Below are 26,908 nucleotides of genomic sequence, written 5' to 3' on the forward strand. Positions count from 1 at the left end.
TTGCAAAAGTCATGTTACAAGATTTTACGGGGGCTTTTATGGAAGAGCAAAAGCGCACCACTGGAAAGGGGGCGCAATGGGGCAAAATCAAAACTGTATTTCGATTAAGTGCATTAGCTTTCGGTGTCATTCACTTACAGTTATTTTAAGCTGTACAAAAACTGCTTGTTATGCTGCTTGATATTGCAAACTGTAATTTCTTATCATAGTTTTTTTTTATGTATTGTCTTATAATGTTCCATAAACACACTGGTTTTAGCTACCTAAAGTGGGAAAATTAACCTGAAGTTCTGCGCATTCACAGAAAATATGTAGCTTGATAGAAAAAAAGGTGGATAATTAATGTATGCTACCTGGTCTCATGGCAAAAACGTACCTGGGGGCACTTTTTCGCGAGACGCAAAATCCGTACCAATAAGTATATATAAATAGCACTGCAGTTTCCAAAAGAAATGAACACTAAAGGCAGTAAAACTCTGACACCTTTTATTAATTTTCACACAAATTTACAGAGTTTCGATTAATAAAGCATAATTTTAGCACAATTACTTGAATAGTATTATGTTATGACTTCAAAACAATTTTAATATGCTGGGAGATTTGAAAACTGATGCTTTGAATGTTAGCATCACACATATCCAGCTTCATATCTATGGGTTTTCATACGCGATAGGTTTGTTCTCACGCAGTACGACTTTTAGCGACAGTCCCCGGATATTTGAATTCTGAACTGCCGCAATACGTACCTGAAGCAACGTAATAAAAACACAGCAATACGTACTCATATCAACGTAATAAAAACGTGCCATGTTTCATGTATTGAACCGTGTTTTAGCGCCACTCAGTGAACATTTCTCTTTGAAACTGCGGCGAAACGTGTACTAAGGTACGTAAAAATGGTGTTGCAGAAAAGTACCCAGAGGTACGTATTTTTATGAGACCAGGTTGAATGTATGAAGCACTAAAATATTGATTATTCAACCTAGGAACATTACATTGAACTTATAGATGGATGGATGGATAGATAGAGTTCGCTAAATCTATAAAAAAAATAGCAAGCCAAATTGTTTTAAAAAGTATTGAATTATGAGTTATAGAATGGTAGACCGTTATATTTATGTGTAATTCAGATGTATGAATAATGTTTGCATGATTTTGCAGTTTTATGTATGAAAGGCCGTTCACACCAAGTATGATAACTGTAACAAAGTTTTAAAGAATAGGGATGTCCACACTACAGCTTTAACAATAACAATACTTTCATAACGACTTTTTCCAGCTGATGAATGATAAAAAACATTGATAACCAATCAGAATCCACCTTTAAAGAGCTCAGCATTTAAAGTGTCAAACGACAACTGCAGCGTACGCTTATAATCAACAGAACAGTGGGCGATAACATAGTCTTCGTTCTTGGTGTGAACAGGCCATAAAAACAGCGATAACTATATAAGTTATAATCATCCTAATTTTAGAAGAATAGGAAGAATAGGAAGTTCACTTCCTATATCCTATAGTTATACACCCAATACAGTAAAACGGCACATTTTAGAGTGGCCTTTTATTGTGGCCAGCCTGAGGCACACCTGTGCAATAATCATGCTGTCTAATCAGCATCTTGATATGCCACACCTGTGAGGTGGATGGATTATCTCGGCAAAGGAGAAGTGCTCACTAACACAGATTTAGACAGATTTGTGAACAATATTTGAGAGAAATAGGCCTTTTGTGTACATAGAAAAAGTCTTAGATCTTTGAGTTCAGCTCATGAAAAATGGGGGCAAAAACAAAAGTGTTGCGTTTATAATTTTGTTCAGTGTATATACTATATAGTTATAGTTGAGTCATGGACTTGATATGTCAGGGTGATCATCACTCTTTCTTGTTAAGGCCTTTTACGCTGAGCACGATTAAGCGATGTGAATGTACGATGTGATGATGTTCTTGAATGAAAACGATAGATCCCTATGGAGCCAGGCGTGATCAATTTCACCATTCTTTCACCATTGTGTCGATTTTTTTCCCCCTGTCGCCCCACGACAAAATAAGCCGTCCAATTAGTTTTGAGGTTTATATCATGTTCCCGGACGCGCTGCTGTTGCACAAAAGGGCGAGGGTGGTGGTGCTATAGCACAGAAAGCTGTCTTGAAAACCAGTGTTTACACTCAAGAAAAATACTGTATTATATAACACCATTGAGAAAAATGCAACATCAATTTTTTTTTTTAACAGAGCATACTTTGTTTCTTTTTTCTGACAAGGCACTCACTGTCAATCTATGGAACTCTCCGTGCTCTTCTCTTTTCTCAAAAATAGGATGTACCCAATAACGCCATCTTTTTCTTTTCCTTTCCTCATTTAATAAAACAACAAACTCATCCTTGATGCTGGTAGAGCAATCCACTTTCTTTCCTTTTTCTGTGCTTCCAGAATTAAATCCCTGAGGGTGCTTCTGAAATCAGTGAAAACACACATGTATTTTGACATGTGTGTTTGACCCGTCCATTGCTATGGTTATCACTGTGTTAATCATTGCTATTTCGAGAGGGAATCCCACATAAATATGCAGATGTGATCCTTGAAAGTTTGCTGTGTCTGAAAAACAGTTTTTCAGAGCGCTCCCTTTATAATCACTAAAAAGCTGTCACTCACTTCAGTTCATCAAGATCTCACAAAGTTCCATTTTAATCAATTAATTTCTTATTTACATCACATGTACACTTTGTTTGCAATAATAAGAGGATTCGCGAGCTTGCAGAACTCAGAACAGCATTTTAGCGGTGAGTGAATTCTGTCTGTCTAACTTCTCTGAATGGTCATTGTGTTCAAGAAATCAACAGATATGTCTGTGATTGGCTGTTGCTCAATGCTGCAAAAACCTGTGTAAATAGAAACCTTTGATACTCCACAGAGCATGAACACAAATACGCACTGGAGCCTTTGCCAAATCTGTTTCGCCAATATGCTATTTTTACAGCCACAACTTGAGGGTGCTCTTGCTTTAGTTTGCGGGTACTATAGCTTTAGCACCCACATAGAACTGAGCCTGGCTTGTTAACATTTTGTGTGTGCTATGCACCAACATTTAAGTGATTATTCTTCTCAGTGGTCAAATACAATAGGATGATCAGCTGATTAATGTGTTGCGCCACCTAGTGTGCAGTCATAAAATGCATTCTCGGTCAGCAGCACCTGTGAATTAGCCAATTATTTTGCATTCGGTGTTAAAGCACGACTCGTCTGTGTGAAAGGTATTTTAGATTTGTTAAATGCGCAGTTGAATCTCAGTGAAAGGCTGGCCTAGAAAGTCAGTGGACAAAAGGAACTGGCAACCGCACAATGCTTTAAGTCTTTCTCTGCCCTTGAGCCAGACTCTTCGTTTTGTTGGATGACATTTCTTGTGTTCCACTTCAGTAGGTTGTCCTGGACATTTTGTTTGCTTCGAGTTTGTGAGCTGGAGCGTCTTTACCAATGAATGCATCCATTCTTGTTTTTCAGAGCTGTCCTCTGTGATTTCTAATAGCATTGGCATTTTGAAAACATCTGCAGTGGTACAAGACTGCAGTTCTTTGCAAGACCATCTTTATTGGTTCGTCCCACACTGGACTTGGGGTTTTAATTGCCTAAGCACTTCATTTGCTCTGGAGTGCAAATAGATAAGTTGAAGTCAATAGATATGATCTATTTGGTTGCCTCATCTGAGGGATCTCTGGGTGTGTCGGAAGTCAATGAGTTCAGAAACATAACCCATGATAAATGGTCCCTCTCCCTGGTGTTAGTCAAGAGCCCGGTAGCATTATTCTGATTTAGCTGCAGGCCAGACAGTGAAGGCTGACTAATGCCCAAGTTCAGATAAAAGCATTTCTCCAGATCACCAAATGAGAAATTTCAGCTTTGCAATAGCTCTCAGCTGAAAGAAATCGTTCTTTAGAAAACTGCTAGTCAAATTTTAATTCAGAATAATGAATAAATAATGAGGGACTCGAGAAGCTTTTACTGGACTTTTAATTTAGAATATCATGTCATCTACCATGCTACTTTTCTTGTTTTCTGCAATATGCTATGTCAGGTTTCTTTATTTCTTCATGAAATATCTGTATGACCTAGATCAGTGGTTCTCAAACGTTTTGACTCCAAGGCGCCCCATTGTTCACAACAATATTCAAAGTCTCAGAAGCCCTAGTTTTGCTTACAAATATAACTCATTTTTAAGAAATCTCATTGTTGCGTATAGTCATAATCAGGTGTAGTGGTATTACTTTTATCATGCATTGTTTGTGCTTGTTTCATATTCATTTGTGTTTTGTCCCTATTCAAACATTTGGGTTCTATTTTAAAGTTGTTCAGTTTGGTCAGAAGCAATATAAGCCATTATGAGCTTAACGAGAGCAGGTTTCCGATCACCTCAGGTGTTCTCTTGAGATCAGCTCACATAAAAGCCTAACTAGACTCAGGTGTTGCTTCAGGGCTTAACATATTTATATATTTTCCTCTGTTGCTCAGGTGATTTTTCCCTGGCCAGAGACTCGATACATGTTCCAGGTCAAATAGCAGTAGTAAACGAAAACAGACACAGTTCTTTCTTTCCTTCGTTCAGTGTCTTTCCATTATGGACTATTTTTCCTTTACCTAATGATGCCTTTCATTTTCAGAGCTGAAGAGAAGCACCTCCCAATAAAAGCTTTGATTCTGACCATGGAGTAAAAAAAACGTTTCCCTTATATTGTTTTTTTTAACTTAATCTTCAAAGACGCAATGTAACGGAAGTAGCAACAGATCGTTTCTTCTGTTTAGTGACGTACATCCGAGTGAAACATATTATTGAAAAAGAATAAATGTAAGGTGGGAACTTGATTTTGTCTGTTGGCTGATGATGGAGGCGGATCAGAATCCGAGCTTTCAGTCGATTGTAAGAAAGCAGCAGGTAAAAATGAAGTTTGGTCGCATGGTTCAATTGTTCAGAATTATATATGCAACATGCATTTAGAAAATAGATAGAATTAAAAAAAATTAAAGTTAATTTTTATTTCATGCCAACTTTGAATAGAGCAAAAAAAAAGTGTTATTTATTTATTTATTTTATTTAGAATATCCAAGCTGCTCCTATCTATATAACAAAAGTAGACGCTGTTAGGCTCCAAAAATAATTTAAAGCCATTAAAAATAATAATTCTTTCAAATAAAAAATAAAATAATTTAAGCACATAATATAATACCCAAAGATTGCAAATACTTTGAACTGAGGTTAAAATGTCACCAGAGCGACATTTTGGTTGTGCAGGATAAAAGATGCTATTGTGATATTTCCCATATAGTGATTCCTGTAGGCTTCAAGATATGCTTAGTGAGGCTAACTGCATTGACCTTTGCGATTAACACCCTACTAACAGCGGTATTTGCTTTGTACAATTGAATCTCTGTAATCTGAGGAACATCCCACAAAAAACAGCTGCAGTGCATTTTTCTTGCCATTTTCCCAGGCAGCGCTTGTAGAGTGAACACTAATTTATCACCAGCCCCACCGGAGAAGACTGATGCAAGCTGCATTCACTATCTGCTCCAGAGTTTTCCCTTTGCATCCCATTATTCTGTCAAGGTCTAATGTTGCTAATAGCAGGGCTGTTGACTGATAAGTGGTCCACATTCAGACCAGACCAGATTTTAAGATGAATGCCAGATTTTTTTTTTTTTTTTTCATTCATCAGAAAGAATGTACTGTATGTATGTATGTATTTTTTATTTTATTTTTTTTGAGGGTTTAATCCAAACATCTTTCTTTCTTTCTTTCTTTCTTTCAGCTCATATCACAGCAGGGCCTGTCCACCTTCTGCCAGCAGTGTTTTATAGTGAAAATGTCATTGTATTGTGGATTATATGCATGGTTTTTGGCATGAGCTTGTATTTCATATTAACCCTGAATATACTTTATAACATTGTTTGGCTGTAATAGACATGATGCAGGCTTTATTCATATGAGTCAATGAATACATTGCAGAAACATTAGGTCCAAAGAATGTCATAAAACAACACCTATAATAAATCAAAATTTAATTACAATGCATTTAAAATTTTTACAGGTTTAAACATTTGCCAAAATGAATGGTTAAAAGTATTTATAAACATCATAAAAGCTTAGAATGAACAACTTGGAAGTAGTCTGTGGATACAATTACAGGTTAGTTGTTAAAGGTTATAAGGCTCTAATTGCTTGATTTTGCCTTACAGAGGCTTGCAGATCACTCCAGTCCATGATACTTATGCCAAAGCTTTATATTTGATACTCGGAGATCATTTTGCCAATTTCAAGATACTTCTTTATTACAAGTCCTTATTTAAGTGGAAGGCTTTTCTAAGTTGTAGTGTCCTATACAATGACGGCACACAAGCAAGTTTAAGGAGTAGTTCACCCAAAAATGAACATTTCTTTATCTAAACAGATTTTTGTAATGTAGCATTCCATCACTGGCTCAGCAATTCCAAACAGCGAGTCCAAACAGCTGATAAAAACATCACAATAATCCACAAGTAATCCACACCACTCCAGTCCATCAAGTAACATCTTGAGAAGTGAAAAGCTGAAACAAATCCACCATTAATCGTTGTTTCTGGTCAAAATACGAGTCCATAATCCATAAGAACGCTTCCTGAAAAAGCCCATCTCCTGTTGTTCTGTCACATCAAAATCCACCCACATATTTCTTTAGAGCTGTTTTGGACTGTAAATTGTGTTTGATCTGTGCAGATTTCTCTCCTGATTCAAATGAGATGACTTTTTCACAAGTTTCATTTTTTGGGTGAACTAGTCCTTTAATGGGCATTCATAACTTCTGAAAACATAGGCTTCTTCATAGAAAACACCAGGAAAATGATGAATTGTAGATGATACAAAAGTAGCCAAGTTGTGACATTGGAAGATGTGAAACATGGTGGCAAAGAAATCTTATGAATATGATTTATTTTGCAACGTTATTTTAATTTCCTTTGCTGTATTTTTGTAATATTAAGGCTTTTATCAAAGGAGACAACAAATGTAAAGTTAATCACTCACCTTTCGTTTTGCTTTATGTAAAATAACAAGCCTAGACTCACTGGAAAAACGTGCCTCTACCAACATTTTTGCAAAACTCCAAAATTTTACCTATAAATACAATTCACTGCAATTTACAAAAAAAAGAGGCACTAGAGCAACCCGATCTCATGAAAGTGCGTATAAATAGTATGCCAAATAAAATGTCTTGAGAAGTGAAAAGCTGAAACAAATCCACCATTAATCGTTGTTTCTGGTCAAAATACGAGTCCATAATCCATAAGAACGCTTCCTGAAAAAGCCCATCTCCTGTTGTTCTGTCACATCAAAATCCACCCACATATTTCTTTAGAGCTGTTTTGGACTGTAAATTGTGTTTGATCTGTGCAGATTTCTCTCCTGATTCAAATGAGATGACTTTTTCACAAGTTTCATTTTTTGGGTGAACTAGTCCTTTAATGGGCATTCATAACTTCTGAAAACATAGGCTTCTTCATAGAAAACACCAGGAAAATGATGAATTGTAGATGATACAAAAGTAGCCAAGTTGTGACATTGGAAGATGTGAAACATGGTGGCAAAGAAATCTTATGAATATGATTTATTTTGCAACGTTATTTTAATTTCCTTTGCTGTATTTTTGTAATATTAAGGCTTTTATCAAAGGAGACAACAAATGTAAAGTTAATCACTCACCTTTCGTTTTGCTTTATGTAAAATAACAAGCCTAGACTCACTGGAAAAACGTGCCTCTACCAAAATTTTTGCAAAACTCCAAAAATTTACCTAGAAATACAATTCACTGCAATTTACAAAAAAAAGAGGCACTAGAGCAACCCAATCTCATGAAAGTGCGTATAAATAGTATGCCAAATAAAAATGAAAACTTGTGGTATTGATACGCAAAAATGGACTTTGGCATGTATATGCTACGCGATGGGTAGGATTAGGGTTGTGGGGATGCGGATCATATGTATGCGAAAACTGAGTATCATATGCACGCCAATAAATTTTGTATCATATGCACGCGAAAACTGCATATTATATGCACGCCAAACACGTGTGTAGCATATACACGGCAAAGTCCATTTGTGCATATCAATACGAGTTTTCGTTTTTATTTGGCGTACTATTTATGCGCATTTTCATGAGACCGGGCTCAATAGAGACAGTAAAACACCAACTACTTTTATTTATTTTATTTATTTATTTATTTTTGCGTAAATTATGATTACAGGGCAGATTATCAATTAATGAAGACTCACTTCCACAAGGTTCCTTGCACAATACTATGTTATCGCCTCAAAACACTTTTAGTGCATGATTTATAAACTGATAGATTTCAATGTTTGCATCACACCGTAGCTCACCCGGAACTGCAGTTTACCGCAATTTCACACAGGTTTCAGAGTAACCAGGTCCTTCATCACATTACCTATGAACATTAACTACTGGCTTCTGAAAACCACAGAATATCCAAATGTTTTGCTTCAAATTTCAACAATCGACCAATTGTTTTATCATCTACATTATGAGAAACCTCTTATATTTTGTTTGAAAGTTGCTTATTCTTTATATATTAAAATAAATTCCACTTGGTTTAATATTTAGAAGGTAATGACATTCAATCGTTTTTATATGGAAGTATAATTTTTTGGATTTCTTCCTCAAAGTAAAAAAAGTCACAATTATAAGAAATAATTAAACTAGGGAAACTATGAATTTATTTACATGCTGTTAATTAAAAATTCAAAAATAATTTTGTCATCACAAAGCCAAGTAGTATTATTTATCCTCTTAATTTGCTTTACAAATTCATCAATAATAATTCCTTTTTCTCTTCTGTAGCTTTCAAAAAAAATTATAAAATCTGAAATTATGGTTTAATTATATTCAGATGCTTCCTTTAAAGACTTCCAGTGCACTCACATACTGGCTTTAGCACTTTGGAAAACACATCAGTCACTGGACATGGTTGTAAAGTATTATAAGTTGAGAAGCCTTCCAGAGCTTTGAGTAAGTCTACAACATTTCTCAAAGCTTGAAGACTATTATTAAGAATTATTCAGCACAATGCAGTTGTGTTAATGTGGCCAGTTGGGTAATAAAACCTGCAGTTTGTTCCAGCCTTCTAAACACTGGAGCGGCGGTGTAAACAGTAGATAACCATGGGCACTGTGCTTCCTTATTTCACAGCTAGTGTGAAATAATGAAATATCCCTTGAAAAATGCAGGATTCACTGCCAATCCATGTCAAGGTAAACAACTACATGAATCTCGACCGAATCCTCTTGATTTCTGCTCTGTTTTGGTTTAATCATTGTTTGACCACATTCGAGCACAATATTCTGCTAACGGTTGACATCAAATCGATGTCCTCATTGCCGTCAGTTAGTTACGTCTGAGCAGATCAAAACCAGACCGCTGTCGTTGCCTTGGTGATGCATAATTTGATGACCGCCGCAAGCCAAGCTGGAAACCGTTTGGAGTCCAACCAAGTCAGAAGAACATAAATCAGTGAAGTTCACCAGCAGGTGATCTGTTCCTATAAGCTCCAGACTCCAGTCTTTCTAGCCCACACGTCTCATCCAGTGTTTGTAACACATTACAAGTAATGCAAGTTAGGTAATCAGATTACTTTTTTTCAAGTAACTAGTAAAGTAACACATTTCTTTTTAATTTACAAGAAAAAATCTGAGTTACTTTTTCAAATAAGTAACGCCAGTTACTTTGTTTTCCCATGTATTGTCTTGTCCTCATGTTGAGAGAAATCAGGAGTGAGTGCAGAGGCGTTGTGTGCGCTTATAATTAAATAAGTTACATAACACACACATACTTTATGTATTTAATCCCATTTTATTAATATGTGACCCTGGCGCACAAAACCAGTCTTAAGTCGCTGGGGTATATTTGTAGCAATAGTCAAAAATACATTGTATGGGTCAAAATTATTGATTTTTCTTTTATGCCAAAAATCATTAGGATATTAAGTAAAGATCATGTTCCATGAAGATATTTTGTAAATGTCCTACCGTAAATATATTCAAACTTTATTTTTGATTAGTAATATGCATTGCCAAATATTGTCCTATCCTAACAAACCATACATCAATGGAAAGCTTATTTAAGAGTGCTGAACTTTCTTCTCCTGCGTCCTGTTCTTCATGTAATCCAGAATAGCGCAGCTGAAAGGTTTGTTTGAGCTGCGCCCTCTACTGTACAGATCTGAATTTACATTTCCTTCAGCCTGAGGCTTATTCATTTCTCTTGTGAAAGGTATTTTACATTTGCCAAAAATAGAATGTTTTTATATTAAAACAAACAAGCAAGCCCAGGCAAGTAATGCAAAAGTAATGTAACGGATTACCTTCCATAAAAAGTAACTAAGAAACACAATTAGTTACTTTTTTAGGGAGTAATGCAGTATTGTAATGCATTACTTTTAAAAGTAACTTTCCTTAACACTGGTCTCATCCTTCCCCAGTTCAAAGCTTGTGTTTGGTCTTTCTTACCCGCTCTCCTGAAAGACAGCTGGAGGCAGATTGGAACCGGATCTCCTGTGAAGACCACAATGCTGAAGGTAGATCCAAACAAATCTACAGATTGTTCCTCTTCCGTCAATAGGAACCAAATGCTGGTTTGATCTTTGAGCTTTCGGTTAGATTCTCTGCATAGTGTTGATATGCAAACAGACTATAATGTGGCGTGACGGCGTGCAGCTGCGGGTAAGAAACCAAACAGAAGGATTGTGCCTGAGCCATGGTTTATTGAAATGCTTATACAAAATCACAGGTAGACAATTTATCTTAAGCAAATAAAAGGGATACATTAGCTGAGATGATCCAGAGGTTGTTTTTGTAAAAGTCTTAAGGTTCAGTCACATTAGTGAAATTTCACTGGAAAAAATGTCCATATTCTGTTGTCAGTAGTGTCGAGAGGTATGAAGCAGCTCACAGAGAAGAATCAGCATGACCAACTTGAACCTGTTGCAAAATCTGCTTGGGGAATATTTCACTCTCATTCGAAATTCCCAATCATGTGGATTCCTATTGAAATTATTAGATTTTGCCAGCAAAAATGTACCGAACAATGGTAAATGTGATTCTTAAGGACGAGGACTGTAACGATAACAATAAAGATATAGTTATAAAAATCATTCAAAATTTCCACTCAACTATAACAACATAGTGGAACAATATTGTTGGAATCGCTTTCAAAATAATTTTTTTTCCAGCTGATGAATGATAAAAACATCGACAGCCAATCAGAACCCCTCCTGCTTTAAAAACCTTGAGTATTTAAAGAGGCAGATGACAAAACGGCAGTGCGAAACGATGTTATTTTACATTGGTGTGGACGCTAATATAATTATCAATATAGTTAACGGTAAGAGCCATATCTACACCTTTAAAGGGATAATTTACCTGAAAATTACAAACCTGTATGGATTTCTTCTATGGAACACGTAAAAAAAAACTACTTTTGTCAGTCACAAAAAACTCATACAGGTTTGGAACAACATGAGAGTGAGAAAAATGAATATGGATCTTAATTTTTAGCTCAACTAACACTTTTAATCCTCTGGTGCTGCTCCAAATTTATCTTTTTTTTTTGTCCCCAATTAAATGAATGTACTTTACCCGAAAATTACAAACCTGTATGGATTTCTTCTATGGAACACGTTAAAAAAAACTACTTTTGTCAGTCACAAAAAACTCATACAGGTTTGGAACAACATGAGAGTGAGAAAAATGAATATGGATCTTAATTTTTAGCTCAACTAACACTTTTAATCCTCTGGTGCTGCTCCAAATTTATCTTTTTTTTTTTGTCCCCAATTAAATGAATGTACTATATTTTTAGTTTGATAATGTTTTTATTTAATATTTTGTATTTTTAGGGGATTTCATGGTACTAAATTATATTTATGGAATAGTTATTATCCATTTATTACCTGTTAACCTCTTTTTGAGCATAGACCTGAAAATTAAATTTCCAACTTAAACTGTTGTAAATCTTGAATGCTTTGGAGCACAGACTTACATTTGGTCTCTTTTTAAATAAGCCACTTGGCAGATTAAAAAAAATGTTTAAAAAGGTTAGAAGTATATCATTATTAAAAATGCTATTACACTATTTTTGCTAAATAAATTTTTTTTTTTTTTAATGAGAAATATGTTTTTCCAAAACTGAAAACAGACAAGTTGTGTTCCAAATTTGAGGTTGATATCTCAAAAAAAAAAGAGCTTAGTAAGATTTTCTTTGATACCACACGTTTCCACTAGATGAAGTTTGTTTCCAGTGCCACAAACAGAAGTGACTTTTTTTTCAGAACCATTTAACCTTTTTGAATCATGTCCATGATTTTTTGTGTGTTCACATAACAAGTGCCAAAACCAAGTGTCGTACCATTCTGATGAAGTAAAAAAAAAATTTTGAAAAAAAAAAATTTCCGAACAGCACCAGAGGGTTAACAGACATTTTGAATATTAGCAGTATGACTACTATGCTAATGTATCTGGCTGTTGGAAAACAGCCGTAATCTCGACTGTAATAGTCATCTGAGATGTTCTTCAGAATTTCACATGAATGGGTTTGTTCTTTTGTAGCCATTTCGAGAGTTCATTTAGAAATTAAGTGCTGTATGGACGCGTCTCATCTTGTGTTCCTGGCCTTCACCCTGGTTTTCCGTGTCCTCCTGAATGAGCTCCACGAGCAGATCCTGTAGCTGTTTTCTCACGGCCCGCGAACGCTTGGCGTCCTCCCCGCCGTCTATCTCAGCGCACTCCTGCACGGCTCGCTGCAGCGCCACCTGCAGGGGGAGCCCCGCTTTAGCACCGAGCAGCGTGGGAGAAAACCAAGGCCTGAAGATCTTCTCACAGATCACCTGCGGAGAGACAGAAAGAGAGAAGCATGACAGCTATCGACCCCAAAGGGAAAAGCATGGGTATGGATGAGGGAAGCGGCCATTAGCGCCATCCTGGTCTCGTTTCATCATCTCCGGAGCAATCATCAGCCATATTCGCTATGCGTGCCGTTTGAAAGCGATGGTCTCCTTGACCCAACGGCCTGAACGTTACAAAGCCCTCATTGTTCTGAATGGCAGGCCATACAATGGGAAGGTAGAGGTCACCAAGGGTTGCGTTAAGTGATCGGGAACGGAGAGATGGGCTCTGTCTCAGCCACCTGTGGCCCGGAGCTGGACTTGGTTTCATGCGACCAGCTCGTCTGTTAGCTTGTTCTCCTTAAGGGGAGTTGGCACTGACAGCAGGTGTTGACTACGAACGAACCGCAACGAACAGATGAAAGACGTTGCGTGACTGCGGCAAAGTATCTTCTGGAGAAATTAAACCTGCATTCAGCATTCTGGAAAACAGTATTTATTGTCTTCTACTTATTTTTGTAACTTTTTCCCCCTAATGTGGCACAGATCTGTTTTCATGGAAGCTTATGTCCACCACAGAACCTTTAATTTTAAAGTTCTGAATTTATATCTCACAATTCTGAATTTTTTCTCAGAATTTCAAGATATAAACTCAGAATTGTGAGATACAAACTAGCAATTGTAAGTAAAATTTTCAGTGTCATACCGGTAATTGTGGGATAAAAAGATGCAATTATCTTTATATATATATATATATATATATATATATATATTTATTTTTTTTATTCTGTGGTGAAAAAATTAAAAATTGCGAGAAAAAGTCTGAATTCCGAGATACAAAGTTTTTTTGCTAAAATCATTTGATTTTACACAATCAATGTCTGATCTGAGCTACTTGCATATCTGGTAATAAATCATATATTTATGGGTTTTATATGATTGTTCGTTTATCTTTTTTTTTTTTCCCCAGTATATCTTAAGTGGTATAACCACAATAGTCACCATTTTTTGTCATTTTAACTCAATGTGGCTTAATTTGTATTCTTAATGTCATTTAAGTTTTAAAACTGTTTAATTTGAAACTATAAAACTTAAGAACTAAGGTGAACATGCCAGGGCAGGGTGTTTCTCACATACGGGTCAGTTTAGAAACATCTGATATGTGCTATGTTTTTAAAAAAGTCATGTGAACAACCTCTCAGAAAAATTAGAAAATTGGAATTGTTGGCTTGCAGTTTGAATTCATGTAGATTTATGACACAAACGTCTTGTGCAAATGTAGCTAGTCTCAAATGAGCTGTAGCCTGTTGCGGTTGACCGTAGCCACAACTGATGATGATCTGTTACTCGCCCAAAATAAAAGGTGCTTTCTTTGTTCGACCCTGTTAACCCCCATTGTGTTTAGGAGCAGTAATGACAGCGCTATCTGATTCCCTTCAGCGTTATCATGAACTATTAACATTCCCTGCATTTTTCTTGGCAATGTTTACGGCTGAAGAACGATTGTCTCCTCCGGCTATTTTACTGGTATTCCTTTGTGACATTTTTCCAAAACAAAGTTATTCTCTTTTCACTTTCAGCACCTTACCACATATATAATTGCTAACCACATACTCCATAGGATTATTGAATGCTGAAATATAGAAGAATTGATGCAAATTAAAAAATTGCAGTAAACAATGGAGTCAGAATAATGAATGCCTCGCTCACCTGAAGGTTACTGTTTCTGCGTTTTGGCCCACATCTGTTTTTAGCTTTATCACACTTGGAAATGCAGTCGAAGAAGTTGCAGTCATTATCACTGGTGCAGTTCTGCTCAAGTATGTCTCTCATTTTGGGCTCAAAAAAAGCCATGTCCACATCTATAGCCACCACCTGACCAGTGAAAAACAAAATAATAATCACAAATATAAAATATATATTTATATATATATATATATACAGCGGGGTCATTTAAATAATCTGGTATTAAAAATCGAATTGAAACCTAGAAACAAAAAAAGAAGAAAAAGAAGTTGTAGAAAAATAACAAATTAAAAGAATATTTCATATTCTGCATTATTTCTAGGGCACTAATCAACTAAGTGACAATTTTCTCACAAATTGACAAGCTCCTTTGTATATGTCAGGTGTTCCTGCTTACACTGTAAAAAATCAAATACTAAAACTAATAATCTAGATTAGATCAAACTAAAATTATCATATTATTTGTAATGAAAAAGTATAGTAATAATATTCTATATTTCAGATATAGATAGATACTGTATACATATCCTCTGCGGTCAGCTCTTAGACGAATAAGATACAGTAGGCATCGACAAAGCTGTTCTTCTGTTGCCTCATGCAGAGCTTTTCGTTTTATCTAAATATTAATGAGAATTTGTGAATGAAATTAACATATGCTTCTACATACACAGGACAGGACAGTCAGTGATATGTCCAAAGTGTTTACAAAGCCAATACAGACTCTTCTGAAGAATCTTAAACGCATATTATTCCATGCTGCGCGTTACAAAAATGGCATATGGCTGATCTGGCATTGATTGATGGGAGTCATAGCAACACAAGCTGCATGATGTCAGGTGTTGTTTACAGTATGGTAGTAAAACCCATTAAACCCGCATTTATCTCAATCTCACCGGCTCCGCTGGAACACAAATATCATTTGACGTATAGATCTACAGACTCTAAATATGAACCTTTCATCTATTTTTGAGTCATATGATCACAAGATTTGAATAAATATTTTAGTTCACATTATATTTTCTCTTGCTTGTATAATAACTTATGCTAAAAAATGGCTTGTGTTTGAAGAACTCCATGTTATAATAATTAATTTAATAAATATAATAAAAATTAATAATCATTGTTATAATATTAAATATTATTATTAATAATTGTCATCATAATTATCTTAATAACCTGGAATATTTGGACCATAACAAGCCGCAGGCAGCAGATTTATAAGGGAAATTTTGGGAAATGTATTTGATTTTCTTGTATATATAGTGTACTATATAGTGTATATGCGGGTCTTAAAAAGTCTTAATTCATCCTTCCACCATTTAAGGCTTTAAAAAGTCATAAAATGCATTGCAAAAAAGGACTCTTCCTCAGTATTTTCGTCTTATTTTCAAATACAAATAACTAAAGATCCTAAAATCTTGTTTTCTAAATTACAAAATTAAGTGAGTTTATGCTTGAAACCAACACAATATCTGTCACAAACTTGTTTTCCATTTGAATTTAGTAGATTATTCTGAGCCCACTGATGTTTGTTCTTGTTTTAATCATAAACTCACTTCATTTTGTTCAATTTCTCAGAAAACAAGACTTCTGATCTTGTGTCATTTTGTTTGTCAAGTAAATGTATCTTGATTTAAGAATCACATTTGCACTGGAAAACAAGCCAAGAATACTGATGACGAAGATCACTTTTTTTGCGGTGTGATCGAAGTGTTTGGAAACAGAGCTATTCAGGCCTCAAGCTTTTTTTCCTCCCCTAAAATGAATTAAAAAATATTTTTAAAAAACTATATTTTCAGACTTTTAAATGTTGCTAATACAACTCAATGTTCCTCCCAAGACATTTACATTTAGAGAATATATTGACGTATTGTGTTCTCTTCAATTTATGACTACAATTGTATTACTTGGTCTTAAAAAGATTTTAAAAAGTCTTAAATTTACCTCTGCAGAATCTCTGCTGTTAAGTGTTTACTCACCGTCAGGTCCTTCCTGATAGCAAAGTTCTCTGGTTTGATATCACAGAGGTGTAAGTGGTGGGAAAAGTCGTTCTCGAAATGCTCCACCATCTCTAGAAAGCTCAGAGCCACTCGGGGCACCATGTCTCTCGCGGTTATCGTCTTCTCCTGTCCGCTCCAGGGGCTCGGCGAGGGGCTCAGCGTCAGCTCCTCCAGCGAGAATATGTGCTGGTCCCACGCGTGTCCGGCCGCCAAGTACTCCACGGCGTAAAAGTGCCCACAGGAGCCCAGGATCTTGGCCACGTGGTGGGTTAAATCCTGCAGGACCCTGAGGAAGGTGTACTCCTCCTGCTGAAGGAGAGCCCAGAGCGAGGCCAGCTCTGCTCGCGAGTACGTCCGCTCGTTCTCCTTCAGCTTTTGGCCCCACAAGCGGGGCAACGTCAAGTTAGTTCCCGTCTCCAAGCCCAGAGAGTTCTTGATCTCCAGCGTGGCGTAGAAGACGACATCCAGCGGCGAGAGCTCCTCCTCGCCTCCCGTTCCTCCCGCTGTATCCTGGTACTCCAGCAGAGCTAAAGCCTCATAGGAGGAGAAGTTCTCCAGCTTTGACTTGAGAACGACAGGCACCCCACGCCAGCTGGCGGCCATGACCTTCTTGCCATTCTCATAATAGAGGCAGCGTTTGTATTCCACACGACCGGCCACGCAGAGGTCCTCGCAGAGGTCACCGGTCAGAACTCCCTGCTGATACTCGGCACACTGAAACAGAGACAGTTTTCCCATTAGAAGCGAAATGTGCACAGTGATTGTGTTTTGGCTCCAAGCCATCATATACTTTATATATAATGTTTTTTTCACAATTGCAAGATATAAACTCACAAGTCAGAATTGCATATCATAAAGTCAGAATTGCACGTTTATATCACACAATTGTGAGAAAAAAGTCAGAATTGTGACAAAGTCACAATTAACATTTTTTATTTGTATGCAGTGGCAGAAATGGGCTTCCATAGTTCTCATCATTTATAATCAGAAATGTTTCTTATGCATCAAATCAGCATATTAGAATGATTTCTGAAAGATCATGTGACACTGAAGACTGGAGTAATGATGCTGGAAATACAGCTTTACATCACAGGAATAAACTACATTTTAAAATATATATTAAAACAGAAAACATTTATTTTAAATTGTAATCATATTTCGCAATATTACTGTTTTTACTGTAATTTTGGAAAATAATACAAATTTCATAAATAAAATACAATTTAGTATGATCACTAAGTACAGGTCAGAATTATATTATATTCACAAAATTTATTTGAAACATTAAAGTAGACAACATTTTTTGAATTATGTTCATTATTTTAATTCCTAGGAAGTCAAGTGTAAGTTTCAAGTTTCATAGTCTCGGTTTTTAATCAATGCTTAATTCCATCTCATATCACACTTATTGAATATGTGCCTATGTTGAGATATGGCACCAGTGCCACCTGTCAGCATGTTTTACTGGCATGCAGTAAATTCACATATTTAATTTTGCAAAACAGTCTAATAATCATTTTATGCATGTTGTTGCTTTTGCTCTTGCATTTTTCTTCTTTAACCCTCTCATGAAAAATGAGGTAATTACTGGTTGTTGCTGCAGTTTGCACATATACATGTCAGTTCAGGGGCTCCAGGGCTTCGGATGATTTGTGTTCCACAGAGATTACACCGCAAATCGTCCTCTGTCACCTTCCAGAGTAAACAGCTGTTATCCGCTCTCAGTCCGGCTCTGGTCAGGCTCCTACAGTATCAGCATTGGCTTTAGAATGTTAGCGATATGTTTTCCTTATCATTATCAGTCATAATGGTCCGGTGGATGCTCTCCCATTACTTGCTTGTCCCCCTACATAAAATATGTCCTCTGTGTTAAAAAGACCTGCTAAAGGTGTGTGTGAAGTTCACACATTTGTATAAACTTGGCTAAAAATGGCAGTAATAGATTTTTTACATTCTCTGAAGACAGTGTGAGTGGATGTGGAAGTGTTATTAGTAGAGTAGAGGACTCATATTTTAGCTGGACGCAATGGCTTGAAGTTAAAAATATCTCAATGATGGATTTGTTTCTTACAAACATGCAGCTTTTGGCATCATAAGAAGTTACTTGATGGTCTGGAGTGGTGTGGATTACTTGTGGATTATTGTGATGTTTTTCTCAGCTGTTTGAACTCTCATTCTGACGGCACCCATTCACTGCTGAGCATCCATTAATTTCATCCATACATTTCTCCAAATCTCTAATGAATAAATAAACTCATCTAAATCTTAAATGGCCTGAGGGCGAGTACATTTTCAGCAAATGTTCATGTTTTGGTGAAATATTCCTTTAACAACAGTGTATTAAATTCACATCATGTGTACTTTTGAAAGTGAATTTAGCATTTTCCTGATTCTGATTGTGAACACGCATTGAAAGCACAGACCATACTGAAGACAACTAAAATACTGTACACTTTTCTCTCCAAAGATGCATATTATATCTGACGGTGTGATTCTTCCGCACCAGCGGACAGGTATAAGTAATAATAATAGCCAGCATCAGTAATTACCTAAATTACTCCCAGTTGGTCGCTTTACCATGACAACACGCTTGAAAAAAGCACTTGAATCTCAGAGGTCTGTTATCAGCTCGACTGAGTCTAAACATAGAAAGAGCTTCCTCCCTACAGACACTCTCATGGGCCTCTCACGGAGTTCATGTGGGCCAAACACGCATGTTGTGCTCTGTGGTCACTCCGCGGCTTCTGTTCTAGGCTGATCTTTTTTTCAACACTCTTACGTGCCAGCTAAATTCCCCACATACGTTTTAATTCCCAGACTTTGCTTCAGATGGGACAACAGCTCCCGTCTGCATGTAAACTTTCCCACTGTGAGGCCCAAATCCATTGTATGTTTGTGTGTTCATTATAGAAAGCACACTCACTGTGTTTAGAGATTTGAAAAATGAATGTGTGTAGGCAGGGAAAACTGAGTAGTGAGACTCGGCTCGGAGAAAGTGACTTGTTTGTTGTAAATCATGGCTGTGTTTGTAATCTAGTGGTTAGGATCACAAAAACTGATCTTTTTTTTCCTTCAGTACATGAAAGAAGATTAAGTGCTGGATTTGACAGTTCTCAGAACATTCTGGCAAGGTTCTTTCAAAATTATGAACAAATGTTTTCCAGTAACGGTTATAGAATGTTATTTTAAACTTATCTGGTCTTTAATAATGTTCAAAACATTAGCAAAAAAAAAAAAAGTTTTTTATTCATATTTCATAGAACGTTTTTCTTCTAAAACAGTTTAACTGGATGTTTTTTTTTATGTTACTAGTTTCAGAATGTTCAGGGAACATTCAAAAGTAAAGTTCCCATAATGTTTGCAGAATTCTAAAATAGAATGTTCCAACATGTTTTAATGAAGAATGACGACAACAAAAAAAAAAAAAAAGTTTTTTTTAAAACACTTAAAAAAAAATGGACATTTTGAAAGTTCAGAAAACATTCAGAAATAACTTTTTGAATAACTTCATGGGAATGATAGTCAAACGTTCTTATAACACGTTTGGTTGGTTTGGCACATCATATCTGATGCTTTTAATCTGAATATATTAAATTAACTACAGGCATATTCGCTATAGTGATTTTTTAACATTATTTATTTATTTATTTGTTTATTAAAGTTTGATTGCATTGACTGAATAAACATTATAATCTTAACATATTTAAGTAATTATGATTTTTTGTTGTCATGGAAAAATCTACAACCAGTGAATATTTTTGGCTTCATGACATATATAGGCTACATACTTTTAGTTTGGTCTCAGTGAAAATGTGCATCATTTATCCTGTCAGGCTGTTGATAGTTACCTATTTAGCACTGTATTACGGTGGCCGAGAAGTGCAAAACAAATCACAATTCTGAAAACAAAATAACAAATTACAAACGCAAATGCAAGTCTAAAAAACAAAATAACAATTCAGAAAACACAACAACAATTCAGAAAACATTATAACAAGTCAGAAAACACAACGACAAATCAGACAAACCGGAAGAGGTAGATATAGTTTGAGACAGCGCCATTGGTTTGGGATTACTCACCGCTGACTGGACGAGACATCTGTCAATCAACGTATACTGGAAGAACCAGCCGAAGAACAGCAGAGTCGTGGTAGAAAGTTCGGAGATGGTATTAAAGTAGCTCAGTTTAAATGTATTGTATAAACTGCCCTTACTCTGGAATAAAAAATACGGGGTGTCTATTTACATTTAGTTAAAAGTTAAGGTGGGATCGAACCCGGGTCGATCGCGTCAAAAAGCCAACAACAAGCGCTTATCCAACTGCGCCACTGGAGCTGATGTTTGACAGCCACTTTTAACTAAATGTAAATATACACTCCGTATTTTTTATTCCATAGTAAGGGCAATTCATACAATACATTTAAACTGAGCTACTTTAATACCATCTCCGAACTTTCTACCACGACTCTGCTGTTCTTCGGCTGGTTCTTCCCTGTATACGTTGATTGACAGATGTCTCGTCCAGTCAGCGGTGAGTAATCCCAAACCAATGGCGCTGTCTCAAACTATACCTACCTCTTCCGGTTTGTCTGATTTGTCATTGTGTTTTCTGACTTGTTATTTTGTTTTCTGAATTGTTGTTTTTTAGACTTGCATTTGCGTTTGTAATTTGTTATTTTGTTTTCAGAATTGTGATTTGTTTTGCACTTCTCGACCACCGTACTGTTTGCATCAAGCATCACTAATACTAGCTTATACATAGAGTTAGTGATTTGTACAGCATTAAACCCTGTTACTAACTCATCCTGCACAGTTTGTGCTTCAGACATGAATGATACCTCAACCCGTGTGTATTGTTGAGGAGAGGTGTGCTGTTACTAAGCAATTGCTCTTCCATTTTTCACACACACATATGTTTCAACTGTTGGAAAAAACAGAAAGCACACACTCGCACATTGAAGGAGGGAACATACTGAGCCATATCTGGGGAGCAGAAAACTAAAAGGCTCTTGTGAGTTGCACCAGTAAGCAAGCACAACTCCAGTGCTGAGTGAGGACATGAAATAAGAGGGAAACAATATTTTCTTTATGCTTCTGAGCATGTAAGGTAATGATTAAACATTAGACCCCAGAGAATAGCAGTCTATTTCTGTTGCCCACAGGCTGTATTGCCATCTGGCCTGAGCGCTGGCCAGTCCCGGCATGCCAAGAATGTCTGCATAGGCTGCTCTGGGTCACTCCATCATTTTCACTTTACAAGAAACTCACTAAAACTGGGATACAAAATGAGAAAAGGGCCTATTGTCCGCCGGTATACTCTTGTATGCCAATAAACACATACAGTGGCCCCAAAAAGCTCCATTTAAAAACATTACATTTTATTATATGCAAAATATTAAATCAGCTGGGATCTGCAAACAAATGATGCTCAAATTACATGCTCAAATAATGTTTCTTGTAAAAATTTTCCGAGCCATTTTAATCATTTGTTGTTTTTGTAGTGGATACTGCTGTTCAAAAGTTTGGAGTCAAGTATAATTTAAATGTTTTAATATTTTTATGCAGCAAAGATGCATTAAATTGATCAAAAGTGACCGATTTATTTCAAAAAAATCAAAGAATCCTGAAAACAATATTGTGCAGCACAACTGTTTTCAACATTGATGATAATCAGAAAAATTTCTTGAGCAGCAAATCAGCATATTAGAATGATTTCTGAAGATCACGTGACACTGAAGACTGGAGTAATGATGCTGAAAATACAGCTTTGATCACAGAAATAAATGACATTTTATTATATATTCACATAGAAAACAGATATTTTAAATGGTAATAATATTTCACAATATTACCGTTTTTACTGTATTTTTGGTCAAATAAATGCAGCCTTGGTGTGACTATTTTTTCTCTCCAGCCACTACAATTTCATATCTTGAAACTATCAAAATTACTCATCTGAAGCATTAAACCTACTACAAAACATTGATCTTCGCATGAAAGTCCATCAAGTCAGTGGACCATGTCTACACCGCATGGAAGCCCATCTGAGCTTAACCTTCACATTAGAGTATAAACAAAGCATGAAACCGAATCGAGAGCCTGCAGCAGAGCACCACTAAAAGAACAGTTAGGTTCGTTTCATGGACTCATGCCAACAATTCTATTATACATAGGCCTGGTTGCACAGGTGACAGATGGTGCCACTGATTAAAAAAGGTCTCGTGTAGTTCAAAGAGTAACTGCCCAAAGCTTCTCAGCCACATGCTGCCAGAGACTATAAACAGTTTATTGTGTGATCCACTCTGCGCTGTTTATCGCAATGCTGAAGCCCTTAGAAAAGCTAACTGTTTGTGCAGATTATCAGTGTTTCGGAGATGTACTGTAACAAATACGGCATGAATGATGGGTCGCATTATCATAACTAAAACCTCCAGGAATGGTTTTGGTCTCCATTAAAGCAATAAATTAAATTTACACCTTTCAGTCGTCAAACCCGTTACAAATAAACATCACTATTTCTGTTTTACGTTAGAGTTTAAGACGATGTGTGTGGTCATAAGAGGAAACCAGCTTTGACAATTTATGGTTGGATTTGATTCTACAGCATTTCCAAACAAACATCTAATGTGAATTATGAGAACCATCTCTGTGCTTTTGAACTGCGCTAATAAGATAATTCAGTGGGAAATTAGACACAGAGTACAGGATAAACAAATCAAAACTCAAAAGCTTATATTACGCTTATTTGGAAGTCGCTCTGGATAAAAGCATCTGCTAAATTAATGCATGTAAACAAAATATATATATTCTACTAGCAGCAAACACACGTCCAAGAAAAAACGTAAACATGCCTTCAGGAGCGTATATCTTCATACTTCTATTTTTGACTTTTTACAATTTTTTTTTTTTTTTAATTTTACAATTATGTTACAGTGTACCTTTTGGCTGTGCAGGTTGAAAATGTTTTAGCAAAGAGCAGGGTTATCAGCTATTTAAAGAAAATCACACAAAATAAAATGATTAAATAAAAAAATGTTGTGTGGAATTAACTCATCGTCCATAACTCTCTGTATATTGTGAAACCTGAACCAAAATGTTCTCCCTAAACATCCCTGAGAATTTCTAATTGACTACGACCCAACAATTACAGCAGCCAGTCTCTTATTTTCACTTCATCCTCATTGCCAAAATGACATGCACCTCATAGTTAGAATCTCCACCCAGTTATCATTTGTACAATATTGGCAAGCAGCAGCATTCCATCGGCTTGCAGCTGTTGAATTCAGTACACTATCTTAGGCTGTTTAAATTTTAAGAATTAGATGACTTTTTGTGTCCTGATCTTAGATATTACAGGAGCAAAAAATGTCATTCACTCAGCATATTTCAAAATATGCTGCGTGAAATATTCAAAATATTCATGTTTCAAAAAGATTGCATCAGTCAGAGTTACTTCCAAAGTATGATTTAAAATGAAATAGTTTGATAGATTTATTAACTTATATATATATCAATGTACTGTATCTAATCATTCATTATATATATATATATATATATATATATATTGTATATATGACCACATTTTTGTACTACACAGAAAATTTGATGTAGGATTTACTTTAAAACCATTTTTTATTACTTTCTTTTGTTGTTGTTTAAACATCAGGTAACATTGAATTAAACATGCAATTTTGTAGAAAGTAGACAATTTTATTTACATTTCTAAAAAAAACTTTTTTACAGTGTGACATTTTAGTGCTGATATTATTAAAACATTTGCTGAATCTGCTCCTGCCAACACATTCCGTTTTTGTAATGATAGTTTGCGTGCAAAAACGTTCCCATTAATTGATGCCAGTAATCATATTTCAATCCCCGTTTAAAGGCCACCAGGATTTTGCGGCTCCCAATGTGACAACAAACAAAATGTTCTTTCAGCACTCACTTGACATCACATAATCCAGTGGCTCTAAAAGAGCTTTAGGTTTCCCCCGAGGAACAAAGCTTAAGCCTTTAATGGAGGTGCGTTACTGCTGTACCCATGATTCAATGCTTGACGGAGTAATCCTATGAAATTCTTTGTGTGTCTTTTAGTGGAAGATTCATCAAAATCCCCTGAGGTATCGCTACAACTGCGACATGACAGCTGATTTGCTGATTCTATTGAATTATATGTTCAAAAATTAGCCAATTCATCTGTTGTAAAATTTCTGTGGGACATTTGAAGTTTAAGGCAAAATACTACAGGCAGACCGGTTTTCTTCATGCACTGGTCAGTTTTGAGATTTACATCTATGTTGCTTCTAGTGCAAAGACTAGTGGAAAGAAAGCATCCAACACATTTAAGTGTATCATTTTATCTATTTGTGTCTAATTATAATAGTTAACTTAAAAGGCTGTGAGTTTATTTCAGAAGCATTTACATACAGCAAACTTAACCGTTAATATCCTGAAGTTTTTTTTTTACAGAGGTTCATTAATCATTCCAGTGTTATTTTGGTACCATTGAGATACTATGATAGTTTTTATTAATCTTTTGAATCAGTTTTTATTTCATATTTTCTATTATATATTTTATTATTTTTTATATTTCTGTTATATTTTTGTTATTTTGTTGTGTTTGTCATTTTGAGTAGTTTGTTTTTTTTATTTCAAGTTTTTAGCTTTAGTTATTTTAGTACATAAAGTTAAACTAAATAACTAACAAAAAGTAAAAGACTTTAATACTTTATTTCAGTTAACATTAACAGTTAATTATTTTTTTTTTTAATGAAACCAGATTTTTGAACCTGGCTTTATCTACTTTTCAGATTCTGGAAATGTATGCAAATTAGTGCATAGTTGATTAGATAAAGCCACATTGGCATATCTAAACATAAAATTTCAGTAAACTAGTATGCATCAAAGTATGTTGATCTCCATTAGTTAAAGTAGTTGCCTTGTTCACCTGTAGTGTCTTCCCTTAAGTTTTACATTAAACAAATACTTTTTTATTTGCTCTCATCAAGTTAGGCAAGACTGACAAGTTGATCTCCAGTAGTAGAGGCTTTTTGATCAAATATGGAAAAGAACGATCAGCAAAGTTAGCCTTACCACCCTCTGCAGGATCTCTTTGCTCTTGTCGTCAGTGCAGAAGTCAGAGAACATGTTCCTGTGCACAAACACCAGGCCGTTGAGGAAGAGCCACGAGGCCAACCACAGCAGGACGACCAGCAGCGCGCTCCTCCGGCACACCTTCACCCCCAGACACCTGAGGGCCCCGCGCAGGGACCGCCGCATCTGTCGGGACCCCCTTCGGCAGGAGCCCTCTGCTTTCCACTCAAGGATGAGGGAGTCTGTGGCATCTGTGGCGCTGTGGAGGATGTGCGCCGTGCTGCTCTCGCTCGGGGTCGGTGTTTGCGGTTAACCTCCTCCTGACGTCTCCTCGGGGCGCTCCGCTGCTGCACTGCCTCCTGTTATGTGGTGCGGATATCTCTCTCGGCTTCCTCTCTGCGTTTGTTTTGTGAATGAGCGAGGCGAGCGCCGGAGTGTGAAGAACGCCTCAAGAGTCGAGGCCGGACTTGCTCTGCCTCATTCAGTTACTCTCACTCTAGGCTCCAATGTGTTTTCACTCTGCCTCTGGCTCTCTCTTCCCTCTCTCTCTCTCTCTTCATACAACACTCCACCTTTTTTCCCTCTGCCTCCCGCCCCCTTCTTGAGTGCTTTCCTCCTTTGGGTCGCCTTCTTCTCTGTTTCCAAGGCAGCCGGGCCTTTCCTGACGGCGCACAGTGCCAGATCCGTCCTCCTTTGGCCTTCTTCTCTGTTTCCAAGGCAGCCGGGCCTTTCCTGACGGCGCACAGTGCCAGATCCGTCTCTTGTGCCAGACGCAGACCCTCGGATTACTTCCCTTGAAATCTGTTTGCATTTTAAGCACTGCAAACAAAACAAGAGGCTGGCGTGTACCAGTATTACTGGTTATTTGATTAGAGACGGATTCTCCCACGGTGATAATGCCCACATATTTGATTTGCTCTCGCTGCTCGAGGGCTGAGGCTGCAGTTCTGCCGGTAACGGCAGCGGTGGGAATCTCAGCGGTCGTTTTTTCCTTCGATTGCAGGAGCAGCCGCAGGTGAACAGAATCCCTAATCACTCGCCTCATAAAAGAAAGTGCTTTCTGGCCAAGAGCGAGAATCGTTCATCTGTTTTATGTGTGTTTCTTCAAACTTCAATGCGTCGGAGACGAGTGTCTCGGGTTACTTTAATTGCCAATTA

The 26,908-nt window shown here is 36.6% G+C and overlaps 1 protein-coding gene across 1 annotated transcript; it reads right to left on the bottom strand.

The window, feature by feature from the left end:
- Nucleotides 1-12,255: 12,255 nt before the first annotated feature.
- dipk1c (divergent protein kinase domain 1C) lies at nucleotides 12,256-26,410 on the bottom strand. The gene is made up of 4 exons (XM_016540669.1): nucleotides 25,751-26,410; nucleotides 16,637-17,371; nucleotides 14,622-14,786; nucleotides 12,256-12,914 (listed from the first exon to the last, which is right to left on the bottom strand). The coding sequence occupies exons 1-4, from the start codon at nucleotides 25,934-25,936 to the stop codon at nucleotides 12,654-12,656; spliced, it is 1,347 nt and encodes a 448-aa protein (XP_016396155.1). The 5' UTR covers nucleotides 25,937-26,410; the 3' UTR covers nucleotides 12,256-12,653.
- Between the last annotated feature and the right edge of the window lie 498 nt (nucleotides 26,411-26,908).

The sequence above is a fragment of the Sinocyclocheilus rhinocerous genome, unplaced genomic scaffold (assembly GCF_001515625.1).
Source record: "Sinocyclocheilus rhinocerous isolate Xijiao unplaced genomic scaffold, SAMN03320098_v1.1 scaffold67, whole genome shotgun sequence".
NCBI classification, from domain to species: domain Eukaryota; kingdom Metazoa; phylum Chordata; class Actinopteri; order Cypriniformes; family Cyprinidae; genus Sinocyclocheilus; species Sinocyclocheilus rhinocerous.